This window comes from Rhincodon typus, chromosome 33 (assembly GCF_021869965.1).
Source record: "Rhincodon typus isolate 14 chromosome 33, sRhiTyp1.1, whole genome shotgun sequence".
Lineage (NCBI taxonomy): Eukaryota > Metazoa > Chordata > Chondrichthyes > Orectolobiformes > Rhincodontidae > Rhincodon > Rhincodon typus.
This window is the reverse complement of record NC_063364.1, coordinates 4,379,254-4,400,471: the sequence shown is the minus strand read 5'-3', so window position 1 is coordinate 4,400,471 and position 21,218 is coordinate 4,379,254. Positions and strand designations below refer to the sequence as shown.

The 21,218-nt window shown below is 41.5% G+C and overlaps 1 protein-coding gene across 2 annotated transcripts in view; it reads right to left on the bottom strand.

Annotated features, from left to right (window-relative positions):
• Positions 1 to 20,850, bottom strand: part of cfap161 (cilia and flagella associated protein 161) — a 60,140-nt gene extending 39,290 nt beyond the window's left edge. The window contains exons 1-2 of one of the 2 annotated variants that reach the window (XM_048615958.1): positions 20,706 to 20,850; positions 2,005 to 2,094 (exon numbers count right to left, since the gene is read on the bottom strand). In XM_048615958.1, the coding sequence (XP_048471915.1) occupies positions 2,005 to 2,094; positions 20,706 to 20,774 (159 nt within the window). In that variant the 5' untranslated portion in view covers positions 20,775 to 20,850. Of the gene's footprint in view, positions 1 to 2,004; positions 2,095 to 5,662; positions 6,227 to 20,705 lie in introns of those variants that run through there. The other variant, XM_048615959.1, reaches the window with a different exon arrangement.
• Between the last annotated feature and the right edge of the window lie 368 nt (positions 20,851 to 21,218).

The following is a 21,218-nucleotide window of genomic DNA, read 5'->3' as shown; positions in this document are numbered from 1 at the left end:
TAATACTTTAGCTATGTCCCACCATTTCATCTTTAACCACTCTGACTATTTGTGTACCTACAGAAGATTTTGGGAATCCCTTTTGTGTTAGCTGCCAGTCTCTTTTCCTTCTCTAATTTGTTTTCTTTTTACATCCTGTCTGAACTGTCTATCACAGAATCAGAGAATTGTTACAGTGCAGAAGGAGGCCATTTGTCCCATTATGCTTGCACCGGTTCTATTACCTGCATTTTCCCCATATCCCTGCACACTGCTTCCATCCAAATGATCATCCAATGCCCTCAAATGCCTCAATTGAACGTGCCTCCACCACATTTCTACGCAGTGCATTCCAGACTCTAACTACAATCTTTGTGAAAACAAAATTTCCCACATCACCCTTGTTTCATTTGCACATCACGTTAAATCCATGCCCCTTTTGTCTTTTTTTCTTTTATGAATAGGAACAAGTTCTCTTTAACTACTCTCTTCAGCTCGCTCATAGTTATGAAGACCTCTATCAAATTTCCTCCTAACATTCTTCACTCCAAGGAGAACAGGCCCAGCCTCTTCAATCTATCCTCATACCTGAAATTTCTCAATCCTGGATCCATTCTTTTAAATCACTTTTGCACTCCCTCCAATGCATTCACATCTTTTCTATAGTGTGGCACCCACAACTGTACACAATCTATAGAATATATCTATATCTATATCTATATATAGATATATATATTCAGCCTGATAGTAGCATCTGTCATAAGTACAAGATTTTTCCTTCACTTTAATCACTTTGTTATCTACAGTGCTGTCTACAGAGCTCTGGAATTTTTTGGCCTACTTTTCATTCTTGTAGGAATATACCTTGACCATGCCTGAACTGTATCGCTTCTTTAAGGTAGTCCATTGTTCAGTTACATTTTTCCTGCCAATCTTTGATTCTAATTTATCTGACCCAGATTCATTCTTACCCCAGTGAAGTTTACTTTCCTCAGTTAATTCTCTTACTCTGGATTGTTCATTATTTTTTATCACTCTCAGCATAAGCCATATGATACACTGTCTCCTAAATGTTGCCACACTGACGTGATCCATTTGACCCACCTCATTCTCAAGAACTGGGTCCAGCGGTGCCTCCTTTCTTATTGGACTAGAAACACACTGTGGCAAAATATTTTCCTGAATGTGCACTATGAAATCTTGTATCTTCCCTGGCCTTTTCACTACCACTATCCCAAACTATATTCAGATTCTTAGTATCCCCCATTGTAACTACTTTATAATTACAAACATATGAATTAGGAAGAATAGACCACTCAAACCCTCAGGCTTGCACTAATTCTTGTACCTCTCCACAATTCCCATGCAACATTTGTTCCTCCAAATTGTTTTCATCTGTTTTGACTACACCAAAAGTAACTGCATACTGTATTGCTCCTTAGTTGTAACCAAAGAGATTCTGTTCTTGACACTCCTGAGCCATTCTCTCTCTCCAGCAGTACAATCCCTTTAATCAATATTCTTTCATGTTTTTCAAACATCTTCTATTCATGTAGTCCTGGAATGATTTACTTTTTATGCTGCAGGTTTTACTGCATAGGAGTTTTAATATGCTTCAAAAAACTTATCCATCTGCTATGAGAACACGCTCAACGTGCTGGTAGGAAACCCAAATTTCAAAAAAGGCACAATCATGCGCAAGATTATTGGAGATATATAGACTGATTTTAAAAACGCAGCCATTGATTCTAGCTGTGCAAACCAATGATAACAAATGGTCAGCTGACAGAAACTGCCCATATTAATACCTGCAAAATACCAGTTAAATAGATTAAATAGCATCGTGCTTTAATGAATAATACAAATCACACCAAACTGTGGCATTACAAAGTATAATAAAGATGATTTATGTTTAATTTGATACCGGAACTATGAGATGATCTTACTGCAACTGTGGTCAAACACTGATGAAAAATGGTTGCCTTGTGGTGAAACTAAACTCAATACTTGAAATTGATCGTTCACCTTTTCAAGTAGAGCTTCTCTGTAAGATCCCATCTTTTGTATCAAAAGCTCCCCACGTTCTTTCTTCGCAATGAAGTCTTTAATAACATCCTGTAAGATATATAAAAAGAAACTTTTTTATTACATTTTTGGGTGCATGCACAAATCTCACTCTTTTTAGATTATGATGCACAACTTTGTACACCACGTCTAGCTGTCTCTGCTTTTGGTGAGTTTGTGATAGGTCTTATTAAATACCCATTTGAAATGCTGCTAAACCCTCCCAGATCTTCATTAGCCATTCAAAGCAGTTTTAGAACTAGAAACCCACTGTATTAATTCACTGTTATTTCCAGAATAGGGGCTGAGGATGGGAGTGGCTATAATTCACATGACAACTTTGTAGATTAAACTGGTCTTGGAGCTAGACCGTACTTATCTCAGGACGAAATCATAAGGGATCATTTTGAAATTAAATGAACATTTCCAAGGCTAAACAGAAACTCACTGACAATGATGCCCCTGGAGATGTGAATAGCTTATCTGAGTTCACCTGACAATGAGAACCATCTCAATTAATGGCGGAAACAGTTAAATATTAAACACCGTAAATGAAAAATGATAGGTGGGTTTTTGTTATCTGATATGGAAACATAATGCAACAGTTTTAGGATACATTAAGGTTAGATATAACAGGCTGTGAAACACCATTTTAATGAGAACATCAAGGAGAATGCTGAGAAATACCATCAGAGAAAAAGGGTTCTCGGGAGGGACTGAGAAAGGCAATCTAGTTAAACCAGGCCACCAAGTACCACAACCTGCAGTGACATAAAAGCAAAACAAAGAAGCATTCCTATCGCATTCATTCCTTCCCAGACCTGTTCTGCTCAACCTATAGAAGAAACCTCCCACAATGCAGCTGTAGAATCCATTGCAGCTGGTAAATTCTGACATCAAATTTACCACCCCTTCACCACAGAAAGAGAATTTTCAAGCAAGTAACAGGTTTGCAATGATAACAGACTGATCTTACCTTAATCTTCACAGGTATCTTTTATCCAGAACAACTTTTAATCTTTCTGTGTTTTAGCAAATGACTACCACTTTTTTTGATTATTTTCAGCAATAGTTGTGTACTGAACTAAACTTTATCTTGTTTCAGACCAAAGCTTTGCTCTGTTTTTCTTTAAAATTCGGACATTTTGAACTTAAAAGACTAACAAAAATGGGGGAAAATTGAATCTGCAAATTTACATTTCACAGACCACTTTGTAGACACGCCTGATGCAGTTGTGACAATGGCCGTCAGGAGAACACACTTCTGCTGAAGGCAATCTCTTCAAACATTTAAAACATTTTATTCAAAACTACTCTCAATTCCCGTTTGCTGTCACAAGAACTTATTTTAGCATTGAAAAATACAATTTAAAAATAAAAAGCACTTTGATCTCATTATTATTGCGAACATGATCTCATATGGGCAAGACTCCATGACATAGACAGACCTGTAAAATTAAAGCCTATTGGTGTGAGGCTGGAAGAGCACAGCAGGTCAAACAGCATCTGAGGAACAGGTAAGTCAACATTTTGGCACGAAACATTGACGTACCTGCTCCTCGGATGCTGTCTGACCTGCTGTGCTTTTCCAGCCTCATACCTATAAACTCTGGCTTGCAGCATCTGCAGTCCCTTTGTTTCCAAGACCAGTAAAATTAGTCCCTCCAAAGGTAACAATTGCACACAGCCTATTACAGAGAAGGATAATTGCTGGAAGATTATAATCATTGAAACTCCTATGGAGTGAAACTGGACATTAGAGGTGACTCAAATCAAGTTTTTTTTTAATTCATTCATGGGATGTGTGCATCGCTGGCTGTCCAGCATTTATTGCCCTTCCCTAGTTGGCGGCTATAGTCCACCTGCTGTGGGTTGACCCACAATGCCATCAGGGAAAACGATATATTCCAAGTCAGGATGGTGAGTAGCTTGGAAGGGAACTTGCAGGTGGTGGTGTTCCCATGTATCTGCTATCCTTGTTCTCTGGTCATGGGTTTGGAAGGTGTTGTCTAAGGATATTCGGTGAATTTCTGCAGTGCATCTTGTAGATAGTACACACCGCTTCTGCTGAGTATCAATAGTAGAGGGAATGAATGTTTGTTGATGCCAATTAAGCGTGCCGATTTCTCCTGGATGATGTTAAGCTCCTTTAGTGTTGTTGGAGCTGCACCTATCCAGGCAAGTGGAATTAGTTTCACTGTTTGCTGAATGACACCCTTGAAATTCCATTCCATTAGATACATAGAATGGAATTGTAGGCAGTAGTTTTGATGTGATACTGCTTGTCTACGTACCCACCATGTTGAATTTCAAGTCTAAAATCCACAGGGAGATAAGGAGAGAGATTGAGAGAGATGCTAAATTAGGAAATGTTTTTGTTAAGATTGAAAGGTCTTGTATTTAAGAAAAAGGTGGATAGGTGAGAATATAGGACAGGGTGAAATGAAGGTAAACTGGCAAGAGACGTTTGGTCGATACTCAGCATTTTTATTTCAGCTTGATGTCTTTCAAAATATTGCTCTGCTTTTACTAATGCTCCTATTTTATTCAAGAGCACATATAATTAATGGAGGTTTTAGTGTATTTTTGGCAGAACAGACTTGATGGGCCAAAGGGCCTCAAATGAATTGTATGAGTCTATGACTCCATGAATCGTCAGCAGAACTAAACACTCTCTTTTGCCTTTTAGATCATAGAGGTACCTTGAATCAAGAAGTTAACCACTCTGATTACCTACTGGGCACTTCCAGATCAACAGCAACTGCCATGTTTTCACCAATTTATAATCTGGTGCCTTACTGTTAAGCCACCAATAACAAAACAAAAATCCATTTGCAAAGAATTAGTCAGAAAATTGTCACCAGAGACGGGAAGGAAGGAAGACTCATTTCTACATGGAGGGGTAGAAGCAAGCAACCATGACTGAGGCCCCAAAGGGCCCAATTTTCAAAAATAATGGGAGCATGGATCTCTTTCTCAGGTAATGAAAATGGCTTCCATACAAATTGTTAAGATGAGAAAAGTGTGCTGCAACATACTGCAGGAAGTTTCTCATGATGTACAGAACACTCCAAGACTAAGTGTAGAGCCATCCATTTGCTGAACAGACAAATGGATGCTGAGAGGGACCTAAAGTGCTGCCATGGAAACCCTGGTGTAGCAGTGGAGAGGGGGGAAGAAAGTCCTTTCCACATCCCATACCCCTCCATCCTCTATCTGAATATCAATTCTGTCACCAGAGGAAAGAAGAAGCTGAAATGTGAGGTTCAATTTGTAGCCAAAATCAGGTGTCAACGGTTTGTGAAACAAAGGTGCCTTATATATTATTTCTCATTGAACGTCATGTGGGAGAGATGAATATCTGCTTTGGATGTAGCCTTCGATGCAGGGCCGTCCTCCCATTGCTAGCAGCTGTACCTGCTCTCTTTCCCTTAATTCTCTGCTTACCAAACCATGCAGAATTGCAATTAAACTGTAACAAAAAAGCATTATGCAGGCAAAATCATCAACCTTCAGTAGCAGTACACCAACCAGACTCTGCACTGTAATATCTGTGTTATTTTCTTACTGTGGTAATCTGGCAGGTTAAGAATGAGAGTAGGAATTAGGAATTACTTACCTTTCACAACCATTCACCATATTTCCCATTCACTGCCTCCTCTATCCACCTCCTGATCACGTCTTCAACACCTTCACATCAATCTCAATCTTGATCCTTCACCCCACTTCTGGGATGCGATTTAGACCTGACAACAGTGTTCTTGTCCATCTGTTAAGTTGGCCAAAGTCCCGTGCCACCTCCTTGGGGGAAGGCCCATTGAACTAACTGCCAATCAGGATGCCAGGGATGGAAATCTCTCCAATTTCTGCCCTGAGAGTTCTCTTGCAGAGGGCAGAGGATAGGCTGTCAACTTCAAAGGCAGGAGGCTGGTTCTCAGCCGGTACCCTGTTCTTAATTCAGAGCCCTCGATGAGGTGCCAAGTTCATTGAACAACAGATCTCCCACAGAAGCCCACTGCTGTTATGACTCACTTGGAAAATTGTGGGATCAGAGGCTGGTTACCACGGTACAGCACAGCAACAGCTCCACAGATGGTTGAGTAAGAAATGCACCAAGCCACTCAGACGACTGCCGGAGACCAGGCACCTGCTCTGACCCTGACAGGAGAGGATCCAAATGTGCAAAGAGGTGCTGTTGAAGAAGCCACAGTGAGGATCAGAATCGACAGAATGGCCCTCATAGACCAGAAGCTGCAGCAGTGCAACCAATCATAAGAACATAAGAACCAGGAGCAGGAGTAGGCCATCCGGCCCCTCGAGCCTGCCCCGCCATTTAATAAGATCATGGCTGATCTTTTTGAGATTCAGCTCCACTTACCTGCCCACACACCATAACCATTAATTCCTTTACTGTTCAAAAATTTATCTAGCCTTGCCTTAAAAACATTCAGCGAGGTAGCTTCAGCCGCTTCACTGGGCAGGGAATTCCACAGATTCACAACCCTTTGGGTGAAGAATGTCCTCCTGACCTCAGTCCTACATCTGCTTCCCTTTATTTTGAGGCGATGCCCTCGAGTCCTAGTTTCACCTGCTAGTGGAAACAACCTCCCTGCCTCCACCCTATCTATTCCCTTCATAATCTTAAATGTTTCTATAAGATCTCCCCTCATTCTTCTGAATTCCAATGAGTATAATCCCAGCCTACTCAGTCTCTCCTCATAATCCAAACTTCTCAACTCTGGAATCAACCGAGTGAATCTCCTCTGCACCCCCTGCAGTGCTAGTATATCCCTTCTCAAGTAAGGAGACCAAAACTGCACACAGTACTCCAGGTGTGGCCTCACCAGGACCCTATACAGCTGCAGCATAGCCTCCCTGTTTTTAAATTCCATCCCTCTAGCAATGGCAGACAAAATTCCATTTGCCTTTTTAATTACCTGCTGCACCTGCAATCCTACTTTTAGCGATTCATGCACAAGGACACCCAAGTCCCTCTGCACAGCAGCGTGCTGCAATTTTTTACCATTTAAAACATAGTCCATTTTGCTGTTATTCCTACCAAAATGGATGACCTCACACTTGTCAACATTGTACTCCATCTGCCAGACCTTTGCCCACTCACTTAGACTATCTATATCCCTCTGCAGACTTTCAGTGTCTTCTTCACACTTTGCTCTACCACTCATCTTAGTGTCATCTGCAAATTTTGACACACCACACTGAGTCCCCAACTCCCATCATCTATGTAAATTGCAAATAATTACGGTCCCAACACCGATCCCTGAGGCACACCACTAGCCACTGATCGCCAACCAGAAAAACACCCATTTACCCCTACTCTTTGCTTTCTACTAGTCAAGCAATCCTCTATCCATGCCAATACATTACCTGTAATACTGTACAACTTTATCTTATGTAGCAGCCTTTGGTGTGGCACCTTGACAAATGCCTTCTGGAAATCCAGATACACCACATTCACAGGTGGCCCATTGCCCACCATGAAAGTAATATCCTCAAAGAATTTCACCAAATTAGTTAAACATGACCTACCCTTCATGAACCCATGCTGGGTGTTCCCAATGGAAGAATTTGTATCCAGATATCTTACTATTTCTTCCTTAATGATAGATTTAAGCATTTTCCCCGCTACCAAAGTTAAGCTAACAGACCTATAGTTACCCGTTTTTTGTCTACTTCCTTTTTTAAACAGTGGCGTCACATTGGCTGTTTTCCAATCTGCAGGAACCACCCCAGAGTCCAGTGAATTTTGGTAAATAATTACTAGTGCATTTGCTATTTCCCCCATCACTTCTTTTAGTACCCTGGGATGCATTTCATCAGGGCCAGGAGACTTGCCTACCTTTAGCCCCATTAACTTGCCCAGCACTGCCTCCTTAGTGATAATGATAGTTTCTAGGTCCTCACCTGCTATAACCTTCTTGCCATCAGTTTTCGGCATATTATTTGTGTCTTCCACTGTGAAGACCGACACAAAATAACTATTTAATGCCTCGGTTATTTCCTCATTCCGAGTTATTAAATTGGCCTTCTCATCATCTCAAGGACCAATGTTTACCTGCGACACTCTTTTATGATTTACATATTTATAGAAACTTTTGCTGCCTGTTTGTATATTCTGAGCTAGTTTACTCTCATAATCTATTTTACTTTTCTTTATAATTTTTTTTGTGGCTTTCTGTTGGCCTTTAAAGATTTCCCAATCTACTAGTTTCCTACTACTCTTTGCTTTTTTGTGTGTTTTTTTTTAATCTGATACTTTCCTTTATTTCCTTAGACATCCATGGCTGGCTCTCTCTTTTCCTACATTTCTTCCTTATCACTGGAATATACTTCTGCTGAGCACTGTGAAAAATCGTTTTGAAAGTCCTCCACTGTTCCTCAATTGAACCACCATAAAGGTTTTGCTCCCATTTCACCTTACGTAACTCCTCCCTCATCTCATCATAGTCTCCTTTGTTTAAGCACAGGACTTTGGTACTGGATTTAACCTTCTCACGCTCCATTTGTATTTTAAATTCGACCAAATTGTGATCACTCCTTCCAAGAGGATCCCTAACTGTGAGATCATTAATTATTCCTGTCTCATTACACAGAACTAGATCTAGGATAGCTTGTTCCCTTGTAGGTTCCATTACATATTGTTCAAGAAAATTATCGCGGATGCATTCTATGAACCCCTCCTCAAGGCTGCCATGACCGACCTGGTTTGACCAATCGATATGTAGATTAAAATCCCCCATGACAATTGTGACCGTCTGTATGCCTCCATGGACAAGTTGGAAGCTGTCTCAGACAGACCGGTCAAGTACACTCAGAGGATGCCGGAGACACTACAGACTTGCACACCATTGCCCCAACCACTGGTCCTCAGAACCACCGGAGTAGCAAAAATAGGGTGGGGAATCTTGATCCCAATTCAAGTGTCCTGTCCTCACATGAATAATTGAGTTTAATCCAGAAAAATGTGAAGTAATGCATTTCAGAAGGTCTAATCCAGATGGAAAATATACAGTAAATGGCAGAACCCTTAAGAGTATTGATAGGCAGAGGGATCTGGGTGTACAGGTACACGGGTCACTGAAAGTGGTAACGCAGGTGGAAAAGGTAGTCAACAAGGCATACGGCATGCTTGCCTTCATTGGCCAGGGCATTGAGTTTAAAAATTGTCAGGTAATGTTGCAGCTTTATAGAATCTTAGTTAGACCGCATTTGGAATATTGTGTTCAATTCTGGTCGCAACACTACCAGAAGGATGTTGTGCCTTTGGAGAGGGTACAGAAAAGATTTACCAAGGTGTTGCCTGGTATGGAAGGCATTAGCTATGAGGAGAGGTTGGAGAAACTTTGGTTGTTCTCACTGGAACGACGGAGGTTGAGGGGCGACCTGATAGAGGTCTACAAGATTATGAAGGGCATGGACAGACTGGACAGTCAGAAGCTTATTCCCAGGGTGGGAGAGTCAGTTACCAGGGGCCATGGGTTTAAGGTCCGAAGGGCAAGGTTTAAAGGTGATGTACGAGGCAAGTTTTTTTACACAGAGGGTGGTGGGTGCCTGGAACTCACTGCCGGGGAAGGTAGTGGAAGCAGATACGATAGCGACTTTCAAAGGGCATCTTGACAAATACACGAATAGGATGGAAATAGAGGGATACAGTACCCGGAAGGGAGTTTTAGTTGTAATGAGCAGCATGTTGGTGCAGAAGAGCCTGTTCCTGTGCTGTAATTTTCCTTATTCTTTGAATACAGGGTTGTGTCAGGAGGCACTCAGTCAGGGGAACAGCCACACAGAGGCACCTCAGCAGTTTCCAATGAGGTCACTACAGGGGTAGCCAGACCCTCCACCTCCACCCTAACTGCCTCCATCCAATCCTTGGAGGTTCACACTCAGGAGAGTCAACTTACCTCTGGTAAGAAGACCCTCAACATGTCTGAGCCATCCAGACACCAATGCCCTTAGGGACACCACACCAAACCATCCAGACCAATAGGCTCCTTCCTTCCACCTCATCTAAAGAACGGGGTGTTCCCTATGATACGGCGAGAGCGAGAGGAAGAGGAATGTGTGCTGAGGCTATGTCAGTGGCAGAAGGAACAATGTTCTGTAACTTCATTGTAAACCTTTGTTTATCATCATTTACATGGTTGTTTGTGTCTCTTTATAGGGCCCAGATGTTTCATTGCACCTCCAATAACACTTAGAGTTATAGAGTAATACAGCATGGAAACAGTCCCTTCGGCCCAAACCAGCCCATGCTGCCCACTCAGCGAGTTCCAATTGCCCGCATTCGGTTCATACCCCTCTAAACCCTTCCCATCCATGTACCTACCCAAATGATTTTTTTTAAATGTTACTATTGTAATAAAGACTTCATGGACACTACTGAGGTGCAATAAATAAGAGTGTGCACTATGCACCTAATACATCATGTTGGAGCAGGGGGAGTATCTGTATGTACATGGCAGTCTGAGTACACATTCAGGCTGTCTCACTTAAATCACAAATTGTTATAGATTCAGATCCTCAAAGATATCTGAGTGGTTCACTTACTGATAGGTAGAAAGTTAGACAGGCACTAGTCTGAACATTACAGTAAGTGATGTAATAGTACATGCATTTAATGTGTTGTTATGCTTTATCCATTAATTTTCAATGGAATTATGTCTGTTAGAATATAGAAGAGTTGAATAGGAATACATTATGTACTTGTATGATCACAGTAATTTTCAGGCTGTGGTTTTTATATGTATGTTCAGCAGGAAATGGCTTTAAATTACTCCTCCCATTGAGCATTCTTTGCATTAAATATTCAGACAAGCAAAATATGCTGTAGTTAATCAGATTTACATAATCTATACATTTGTTGTATATCAAAAGCAGACAGGCATGTTTTACTGCAGATGAGGGAGTGGTAGAAATCTCAGCTATACCAGCACATATTGGAATATCTGGGACAATGAGTCAGGGTAGTTCTATGATCCACTGGTGGCTGGTTAGGTTCCTAACTACAGCAAGTGTATGCAGAGGTGCCATTTTTTGAATGAGTCTGTAAACTGAGGCCTCATCTGCGCACTCAGCTGAATGGACATGAAAGAACCCAAGGCACTATTCTGAAGAAAAGTAATGGAGTTAATTAACATTTGCAAACCTTATGTCAGTCTTATGTATCACTAGGTGTGGGCAAAAAAAGAGGTGGAGTTAATCCCTGGCTGATAATTACACCTCAATCAATGACACAAGTATATATTATCAAGTTATTGGCCTCAGTCTTCCTGTCTCCAGATTGTTGGAGATGGGATGTATATTGGGAGATACATGTCAGGAACCTGTTGGGGTCCTGACACATAAATGCCAGTGGAATTTCTGATGGGCTGATTCTCTACTGCCTGGGACTGTCCACAAAAGTTTCCAATTCTGAACGCAGGGTAGACACTTAGATCAGATACACATGACTTGCCAAGATACTAACCCTGGAAGTGTGAGCAGTTGAGTAGAAGTGTGTGACAGTTTAATTTCTGGCCTAACTCAGTGATTAGTGTAACCCAAATGCTCACCAATTCCTCCATCGCCATTGTCCCACTGCCCCCTGGACTACTCAACTGCCCCACAACCCCTGTCTACATCCTACAACACAACCCAAGTCTTCCCCAACTACCCTTGACCATTCAATTAACCTTCAACACAACCTGACTATCCCCCAGCCACCTATCCCCTCATCCGACTATGCCACCCATACAACCAACACTGTACTTGCACAGACTCCACGTCATGGAAGTTATTACTTAACATCACGGCATCATGAAAACTGATTTGGACAGAGTCAATCTGTCCCTGGAGTCTTTAATCCTGAGGAAAACCTGCCACTGGTAGTTAAGTGCCTAAAATGCACTTAATAGAGTGTGATTTCCCCAAAACAGATGACGCGAGGATCTTGTCATCTCTCCCTATTTACATACAACCCATCAGACAGATCAACCACACCCCATCAGGAAACTAAACCCCTGTTTCTAGCACGACAGACATGGATATTAACAAGGAACTCTGCCAGCTGTCATTATTTTTATAGCCTATTTTCTAATCAACCTGTTCAGAGATGTTATTACACATCTCTGGAGCAGAAGGGGCTTGAACCGGGCCTTCTGGTTTAGGGTGGGGACACTACCACTGTGCCACAAGAGCCCTAACTCTGCCAGCTCTCAAGACTATGGGCAAAATCCCTGTCATAAATTCCGTCCAATGACACCCTCCAAATTGTTTTTAGTTATGTCATACTGTTCAGTAATAACAGCCACTAGATGGAGTCCATGTGCAGATACACGGTTAAATTCTGGTTCAACAGTGCCACAGAGGAAAAGGTACCTTAAAGGGCACACAACCATCAGGAATTTTAAAGGTTTCTATGCAATGGGAAAAGAGGAAAGAGTATTTGTACATTGAGAGCATATGCTTACCAAAACTGGACATCAAGCTGGGAGCTCAGTGATAGCATTCCGTTCTCTGATTTGAAAGGTTACAAATTCAAACGCACTCTTGATTGTCCTGGGATGCAGAAACCAGAGTCCTATCCTCTGAGGACGGGAGTGATATCTGGTGAAGAATGCATGCCCATTGGAACTGAAGTGCCCAGAGCAAGCTGTAAGTCAACCAAGTAGCCTACGTTGATGAAGTCCTTATGAAAGAAAAATCTAGAGCATGGTCTGTGGTTGTGGGAGAAATGGATTGACTCGTGTACCAAAAATGTCCAATATTACAGAGACTTGAGCTGAGCAAAGGACCCTGGTTCCAAGTGGCACTTAAATAAACAATGGACACTCTGCTGATACCCCAATCCTACATAAACTAGTTAACATTCAGTAATTCATTCATTCCCAGTTTGTTCAAGCCACGGAAGAACACTCAGACATTGACTACATAGATTAAAACATACAAAGTACATTTTGGCCAAAAGAATGCAGTCTGGGAGGCATTACACTCCACCAAGTACTCAAATGTTTCTGTAATCAAATATGCTATTACATAAACTTGATGATCTGAACATTTGGTGTTGGGTGGGTTCGTTCAATAGCTTGAAGTTGGTGCATAAACAACTGTTTTTTGTTTAAACTCTTTAACACATTCCATGAACTGAAGTGAGGAATTAAATCTACATTCATGAATTTGACTGAATTGCACGTGATGAGGTTGAACATAAAGAGCATTTTCTCCAAAACCTTTTTTTAGAAATAAAATTGAATACAAACTGTAGTTCAAAATACAGTAGACTGCAGACAATGATCGCAGTGTCATACAGATCTACAGCACAGAGAAAGGACCTTTAGCTCATCGCATCTATGCCAGTCAAAAAAAACCACCTAACTATTCAATACTTATTTTCCAGCAGTTGGCCCATAGCCCTGTATGCATTGGCATTGAAAGTGCACAACTAAATACTTCTTAAATGTTATGAGGGTTTCTGCTCTAACACCCTTACAGGCAGTGAGTTCCAGATTCCCACCAACCTCTTGGTGAAAACATTTTCCCTCACAGGTCCTACAAAACCTTCTACCCCTTACCTTAAATCTATGCCTCTGGTCACTGATTCCTCCAACAAGTGGAAAAGCTTCTTCCTGTCTAAGTAACATGATAGCAATGTAAAAGACACTTTTTCAAAGTATTGAAATTAATGGTTAGTTTTGATCTTATTGGACTGATGTTGCTCAAGCTATATATACACATTTGTTTTTAATTTTTATTCATTCATGGAATGTGGATATCACTGGTTAGCCAGTATTTATTGACTGTCCCTAATTGCCCTTGGGCAGATGGTGGTGAGATGCCTCCTTGAACCACTGTAGGTAGACCCACAAGACTGTCAGGGAGGAAGATCAAGGATTTTGACCCAGCAACACTGAGGGAATAGTGATACATTTCCAAGTCAGGATATTGAGAGACTTGGACAGGAACTTGTAGGTTATGATGTTTCCATATATCTGCTTCCCTTAGTGGTAGTGGTCCTAGATCTGAGGCATGCTGTCTAAGGAGCCATGGTGAATTTCTGCAGGTACATATTGTAGATGGTACACAATGCTGCTACTGTGGCAGAGGGAGTGGATGAATAAGTGAATGAATATATAATTGTCCATAGGTCTAGCAGCATCTGTGAAGGAAAAAACAGAGTTAACATTTCAGGTCCGGTAACCCTTCCTCAGAACTGGTCCATCTCTCGCTAGTGGACAGAGATGGTTAATATCCCTTGTGGATTATGAATAATTGTTTACTTATTGTTGATAAGTGTGGGAACCATCTAAATTTGTAATCAAATCATTTGTTAACTGAACTTCAACACATCATCATCTTGACCAAGTCTAAAATAAAAGTCTATTGGTTCTGCAGTGTGGTGTGGTTGAATTAATTTCTGCAGTATAATTCATCCCTACCCACATCACTTTACCTCTGATGATAGGCATTAGGTGTTCATGGAATAATTTGTCACCAAGATTGATATCATCCATTCAGCCACCTCTGCTGCATCTTTCTCTTCCCTTTGTCCATCAAGCCAAGCTTCACGCCAATGTCCTCCCTGTTCTAATCCTGATCCCACAACTTTCTTTAACTTTAGTCTAAATCCTATATCCCCTCATGACTTCTATAAGCTCAACCTGTCTACGAGTTTCATCTCCAGTTCTCTTAACCTTATGCTCCACCAACTACTGAACACCCAACTGCTCTTGCAGGCACCCAGGCAGGTTGACATTGTAAATGGTCTCTTACCTCGGGTATTGTACCCCTTTTCCCCCTTAGCAAAACTGCCATCATTTCTCCTTTCTTCATCAAAAAGAACCTTGACCTTTGGTCCTTAAAAATGAGCTCCTCATTTCCAACCTTGTACTTCTCTCCAAGATCCTTGAACATGTTATCACCTCTCAAGTTCCTGTCTATCATTCCCACAACAACATGAATGAAACACTTCTATTCTGTCTACACTACTGCCATAGCACGGAAGTGATCCTAATTAAAGTCACAGTTGATATTCTATTCGACTGTGACTGTGGTACATTATCCTTGTTCATCTTTCTCGATCTGTGTGCAGTCTGTGACACTCTTGACCATACCATCCTTCTTCAATATATCATCTCCATTAGTCAACTGTAGAGAGAGCCGTCACCTGGTTCCACTCTAACCTATTTAATCTCCTGCAATTTCTTCTCTTCCAATTCCTAGGCCTCTGGAGTCACCAAGAATCTTTCCTTAAACAAACACAGAGAATTCTGGAGAAACTCAGCAAGTCTGGCAGCAACAGTGGAGAGAAAGAGAGTTAACATTTCGAGCCTGATATGACTCTTCTTCTAAACTTTGAAATACAGTCATACTAGACTTGAAACATTAACTCTATTTCTCTTCACAGATGCTGCCAGACCTGTTGAGTTTCTTCAGCAATCCCTGTGTTTATTTCAGATTTCCAGCTTCCACAGAATTTTGCTTTTACTAATGGATCTGTCCTTGACTCCCTATTTCTTATCTACTGGGCTGCATTTGAGCCTCAGCATCTGAGGACATGGCGTCAGATCTCACATTTACGTTGGTTGCACTGAATTGTGTATTACAGCCACATCCCTCAACTCCTTAACAGCACCTATGTTGTCAATCCATCAATCCAGTTTTGGATAAGGCACAATTTTAAAAATTGTCTTCAGATTTTGCCAGAATCTCTGTTCCTCTGTTCTCTCATTGTCATTTCCAAGCTCTTCCTGGCCACTATTCAAAATGGACTGTTTGAAACCTTTTTGTCTTACTTTTAGCATCACCCTTTTTCTTTGGTTGCTATGTCTGCCTGTGCTTTTACCTGTCTAGTCCTTTAGTCCAAACTTTTCTCCCTAAACCTCTCCACTTTCAAGGCTCCGGTGGTCTTTTTATAGATTTTTCATCTTATTGTGCTCCTGTGAAGTCTCGAAACATTTTCCTATAGGCACTATATATTGTTAATTACATTACAGATTGGATCAATAGTATTGGTATCTGCACTAAAACTACTGCACAAGGATGGATAGGATGCACAGTAGTCTTATGGTATTCATCAGAACTTTTCATATAAATGTGAGATCAGCAACTCAAAAAAATCTGAGTCTCACAGGCAGAGAAAATAACCCCAAAAGCAGCCAGTGCCCCAGCACCTAACTATATTTGCCTCAGGAGCACCCTGCTTTGTTATGATGCCTAATAAACTGCAATACATTACTTTCATAGAAATTAGACCCCTATATACAACACAATACAAACAATTTAATAATATTGTATATTATAATAATATTATCCATGAATAATATTATAGAACCATTTTATGTTAGTAGACATTGACAAAGCAATCAGACTTTGTGACTGATGATACACAATGACAGTATGAGTTAGCATTGAGCATTTAATAGTTAAGATCAGAAACCACTACTGGCAGTACTGTTGTCATTGGATGCATCATATTTTACATTATGTTTCCACTTTGTCTCACATTTCTTTCTAGTGCAATTTGGCTGCAGTGTTATCGGTGCAAAAGACTGTATAATTTTAAGGCAAACTGTGTTCAGTGTAACTAATATGTTTGTGATGTTTTGCACTGAAGAAAGAAATGGAAAAGTTATGGATTTATGCTGTAGAAAGAGGTGGGGAGGAAGAAGTGGAGCAGAAGGGAAGTTCAGGGGAGATTACAGACCAAGGCAGGTTAAAGAAAGCACAGAACAAACAAAGAATGTAGTAATGGTCGTGGAAAAGAGAGGTAGGTCCAGAGTATGCTTTAATCAGAGTTCCCTGTATTCTATATCCCCTCTACATGGACATGGACCCCTGAGGTGTAGAAGAAAAAGATTAGATGGAATCTGTAAGGTCCATGTGTGGATTTCTGGAACCAGGAGTCAATGCTGCGATCTGTGCTGGCATGCTGATGGCAGCTGTGCACGTGCAGCCACGCAGCTTAGCAGGAGTGTTGGTATTAATAGTAGAGTATAGGTCAGCTCTGCTGAAAGCAAAACAGTGGAGTAAAGGAAATCAAATGGAGGACACAGTTCATGGTCCGAAGTTGTTGAACTGTGCTGGGTGCAGAAGGTTATGAAGTGTCTAGGCAGAAAATGAGGCATTGTTCTGAGGCTTGGCTTATCGAGAATGGCTAAATGGTATTTATGTATTGGAAGTTGAAGATTGAGGGGTGATTTTACTGAAATGTATATGATTCCGAGGGAACTTGGCATTGTAGATATTAACAAGTACTTCCACTGGTGGGAGAGTCTTGAACTAAGGATCAGAATACGGAGACTCACTCTTAAAATTGGGATGAAAAGGAATTTCTTCTCTCAAACAATAGTGAATTCCTGGAATTTTCTACTCCAGAGAGATGTGGTGGCTAGATCACTCAAAGTATTTAAAGATAGGTGACTAGCTATTTGAAATATCAAGGAGCTGAGGACTATGAGGAGCAGGCACAAAATTAGCATTGAAATCTGGAGCAGATCAGCCATAATCTTACAGAATGGTGAGGCAGGCTTGAGGTGATAAGAAGACCCACTCTTGCCCCTAATTTATATGCCCTTTATGATTTGAATGATTTATTGTGATTTGAATGATTTTATTGTCACTTGCATTTTACAGTGAAGAGTACAGTAAAATACGGTGAAAAGCTTCAACTGTCACCACAATCTGGCATCATTTTGAACAGTTTAAGAATAAAAAGAGTAAAAAGATGTAACTGAAAGAGAGTCTATCTTTGTTCTGCCACCTCCACCATGAGTCCTGAGTTGGCTCGCTAGCGACTCCTGCACCGCCACTCTTCCTCCACCGCCTTGCCAGCACCTGCACCTCACCCACCAATGTAAGAGTCGCCACTCTTGGTGCCATCTCTTCACTGCTGCTGGGCCCACCTCGGTATTGCCGCCGTCAAGTCCCATGCTGAACCCACACTCGCCCCGCAACCAGGAGACCCTGGCTCTGCTGCCAGCCCCAAACACTGGGAGGATATCCTTGCTGCTGCTGCCACTGCCTCCAATCGCCAGAAAGTGCTGCATCAGCCACTACCTCCGACTGCCAGGAGACTGCCGCTACTCCCCACACACTGCTCTTGCTGCTGAGCCGATGCCACCGACTAACGTGCCAAAGAAACGAAAAACGAAAGAAACAAAATCGAAAGAAAAACTCCAGTTTGCATTGGACTTCACCAGAATCTGTCACGTTTCCCCTTTTTCTTAAATTTTAAAGAGACACAATCAGACTTGAAACAGTAACTGTTTCTCTCTCCACATATGCTTCCAGACCTGCTGTGTTTCTCTAGCACTTTCTGCTTTTATTTCAGATTTCCAACATCAACAGTATTTTTTTATTTCCAGTCAATTAAATTTGGGTTACTCACAGGTGGTGGATTGACACCGATTTAAAATGTTTATTTGTGCAACGACTTTCTTTTAGTCAAATTCCAGTACTACGTTCAAAACAAACACAGAGAGTACTGGTAAACTCAGCAAGTCTGGCAGCATCTGGAGAGAGACACAGAGTTAACATTTCAAATCCGGTATGACACTTCTTCAGAATTCATCTTTTATCCCAGTAGCAAGTTACTACTCTCAGAGTATGTCTAATCATATTTCTGATTTTTTTTAATGGAGTTACCTTTATAAAGGCTGCCTGATTGCATTGCTTCATTGATAGATTTTGTATCCAGTGATATGAAAATGAGTATATGAAAGAAACTTGTAAAAACAAGTGCAATTCTGAACACAGTTTGCATAATCTTGTCCAAAGGAGAAACTCCACCCCATGCCAATCCTTCTGACTGACCCTTTCTCCCTGCTCCTAACATTGATGACAGAGTAACCCATTGCTTTGCTACCCAGAATTACCTTCCTAAACCTTCACAATTGCTCAGTCTGGGTTCAAGTCCCACCTATTCCAGAAATGTGTAATAACCTCTTTGAGGAGATTGATTAAAAAATAGCTTTGGAAACTTTTTCCAAATCCACCTCCTACGCCAAGATTTTGTACTTCCCACGTATATTCTCCCTAAGGGTAGTAGCACTCTTCCAGAACCTTTCCATAAAGTGCAACAGGATGATGTGATTAGTATAACTAAAAATATGTAGCCACATCACCGGCATCAACATTTTACATGCATGTAAAGGACTGAGAGCAACTGTTGACCACGGAATCATCGACCATGTCACAATAACCTCTGACAGTCAAATATTTCAGAATTAGGTTAGGATTTATTGTTGGTAATAGTTGTAGGGGTGAGCACGTCAGAGATTGCAGTAGAGTGATGGGCTTAGTTCAGGTTCAAGCATTACGAGTTGTGTTTGGATGGGAGTTAGTATTACAGGATAGGCTGTATGAATTATGGGAATGGTTAGAATTAGGTGTTAAAGTTATGGGATAGTGTTTGTGGTTAAATTTAAAATTAATTAGGTCATAAGTTAATTACATCTCAAATAACTCCAATAAATTTGTCAAACAGGATTTTGCTTGCAAGAAAAACTATGTCGACTCTGCATGATTGTATTGATTTTCTAAATGTCTTGCCAGTTCCTGTTTAATATTAATAGCATTTCCCAGTAGCAGTTATATGTTAGGCTAATTCGTCAATAGCTTTCCTCTTTCTGTCTCCTTCATTTCATGAATAGAGATGTTACATTTTCCGATCTGCAAGTACTTTTCTAGAATCTAGGGAATTTTCGATAATTGCAAACAATGCATACTCCTTTCAAGGCTGTAGAGTGCAGACCATCAAATCCAAGCCATTAGTTTTCCTGAAGTTTTTGGCTCTATGCGATTATGATTCAAAATGCTGGCAAATGGGACTAGATTTACGTAGAATATCTAGTTGACATGGATGAGTTGGACCGAAGGGTCTGTTTCCGTGCTGTATATCTCTTTGACTCTACGATTGCTTTCAGTTCTTCGATCCATTTTATCCCTTGATTTTTTTAAACTATTCTTTGGGATGCCTTTTTGTGTCTTCTGCTATGAGAAGTTAGAATTGTGTAATAGCATTGGGGTTAGTGAGATGTTTAGAGTTGGGAAATTGTTAAGTGATGGGCTTAGTTTTATAGTTGGGGATAAGATAACGGGATATGGTAACAGGACAGGGATAGCAATAGGGTTAAAGGATTAGCAATTGTAATACAGCTGTGGAGATAGGGCTACAAGGCAATGAAATAAGAGTAGGTTTCGGATGATAGAGTCAAAGCAGTGGCATCAAGGTTACACTGTTAAGAAAAGGGGTCAAGGTGGCGATTCAGCCAAGAATTGAGGAATAGCGCCAAAGTCTGAGGATAGGTTTACAAGCATAAAGTTGCAGGAGAAGGTTTGAGTGAGTTTTTGGTTGGGGCAGTTGGCAGTGGAATCAGGTAAGTCAAGTTCAGAGTTGGAGATGAGGTTGAGGAAGAGATTTTGGAAAAGAATAAGGTTGGAAGATAGGGTTGGTGTATTGGATTGGACGTTAGTAACAGAAGATAAAGTTAAGCTGGGGGTGGGGGGAGAGTTTGGAGACAGGATAAAGGGTTTAGTCAGGATGAGGGAAACAGGGTCAGGCCTAGAGGACTTGGGTCCAGGTGAGGTGGGTCAGGGAAGAGGGTTCCAGTGCGACAATGGTCAACATATTAAATATATAATAGACACGATATCAGTCTCCTCACCTCATCCAAGGCCAGATCCTCGAACCAGTTGTGCAGCAGTACTGAAGAGTTGTAGGTTCTCTCGCCCATTGCTCTCACTCGGGCATGAGCCGCCCTCCCGAACACAACAGCGTCCCTCAGCCAGAGCTGTTCCCCCAGCAACCAGGCGCCCTTTCACCTCGCGTCACCGGAACTTCCGGCAGCGCAGTTACCAGGGCAACGGGAGGGGGGAGAGAGTGAGAGAAACCAAGGGAGTGTGTGAGTGTGAGTGAGTGAGTGAGAGAGAGAGGGAGAAGAGTGTGAGGGAGGGATGGAGAGTGTGAGGGAGGGATGGAGGGAGGGAGAGAGAGAGAGTGGGAGGAAGGGAGAGTGGGAGGGATGGAGAGTGTGAGGGAGGGAGGGAGAGGGAGAGTGTGAGGGATGGAGGGAGGGAGAGTGTGAGGGAGGGAGAGAGAGTGGGAGGGATGGAGAGTGTGAGGGAGGGAGAGAGAGTGGGAGGGATGGAGAGTGTGAGGGAGGGAGAGGGAGAGTGTG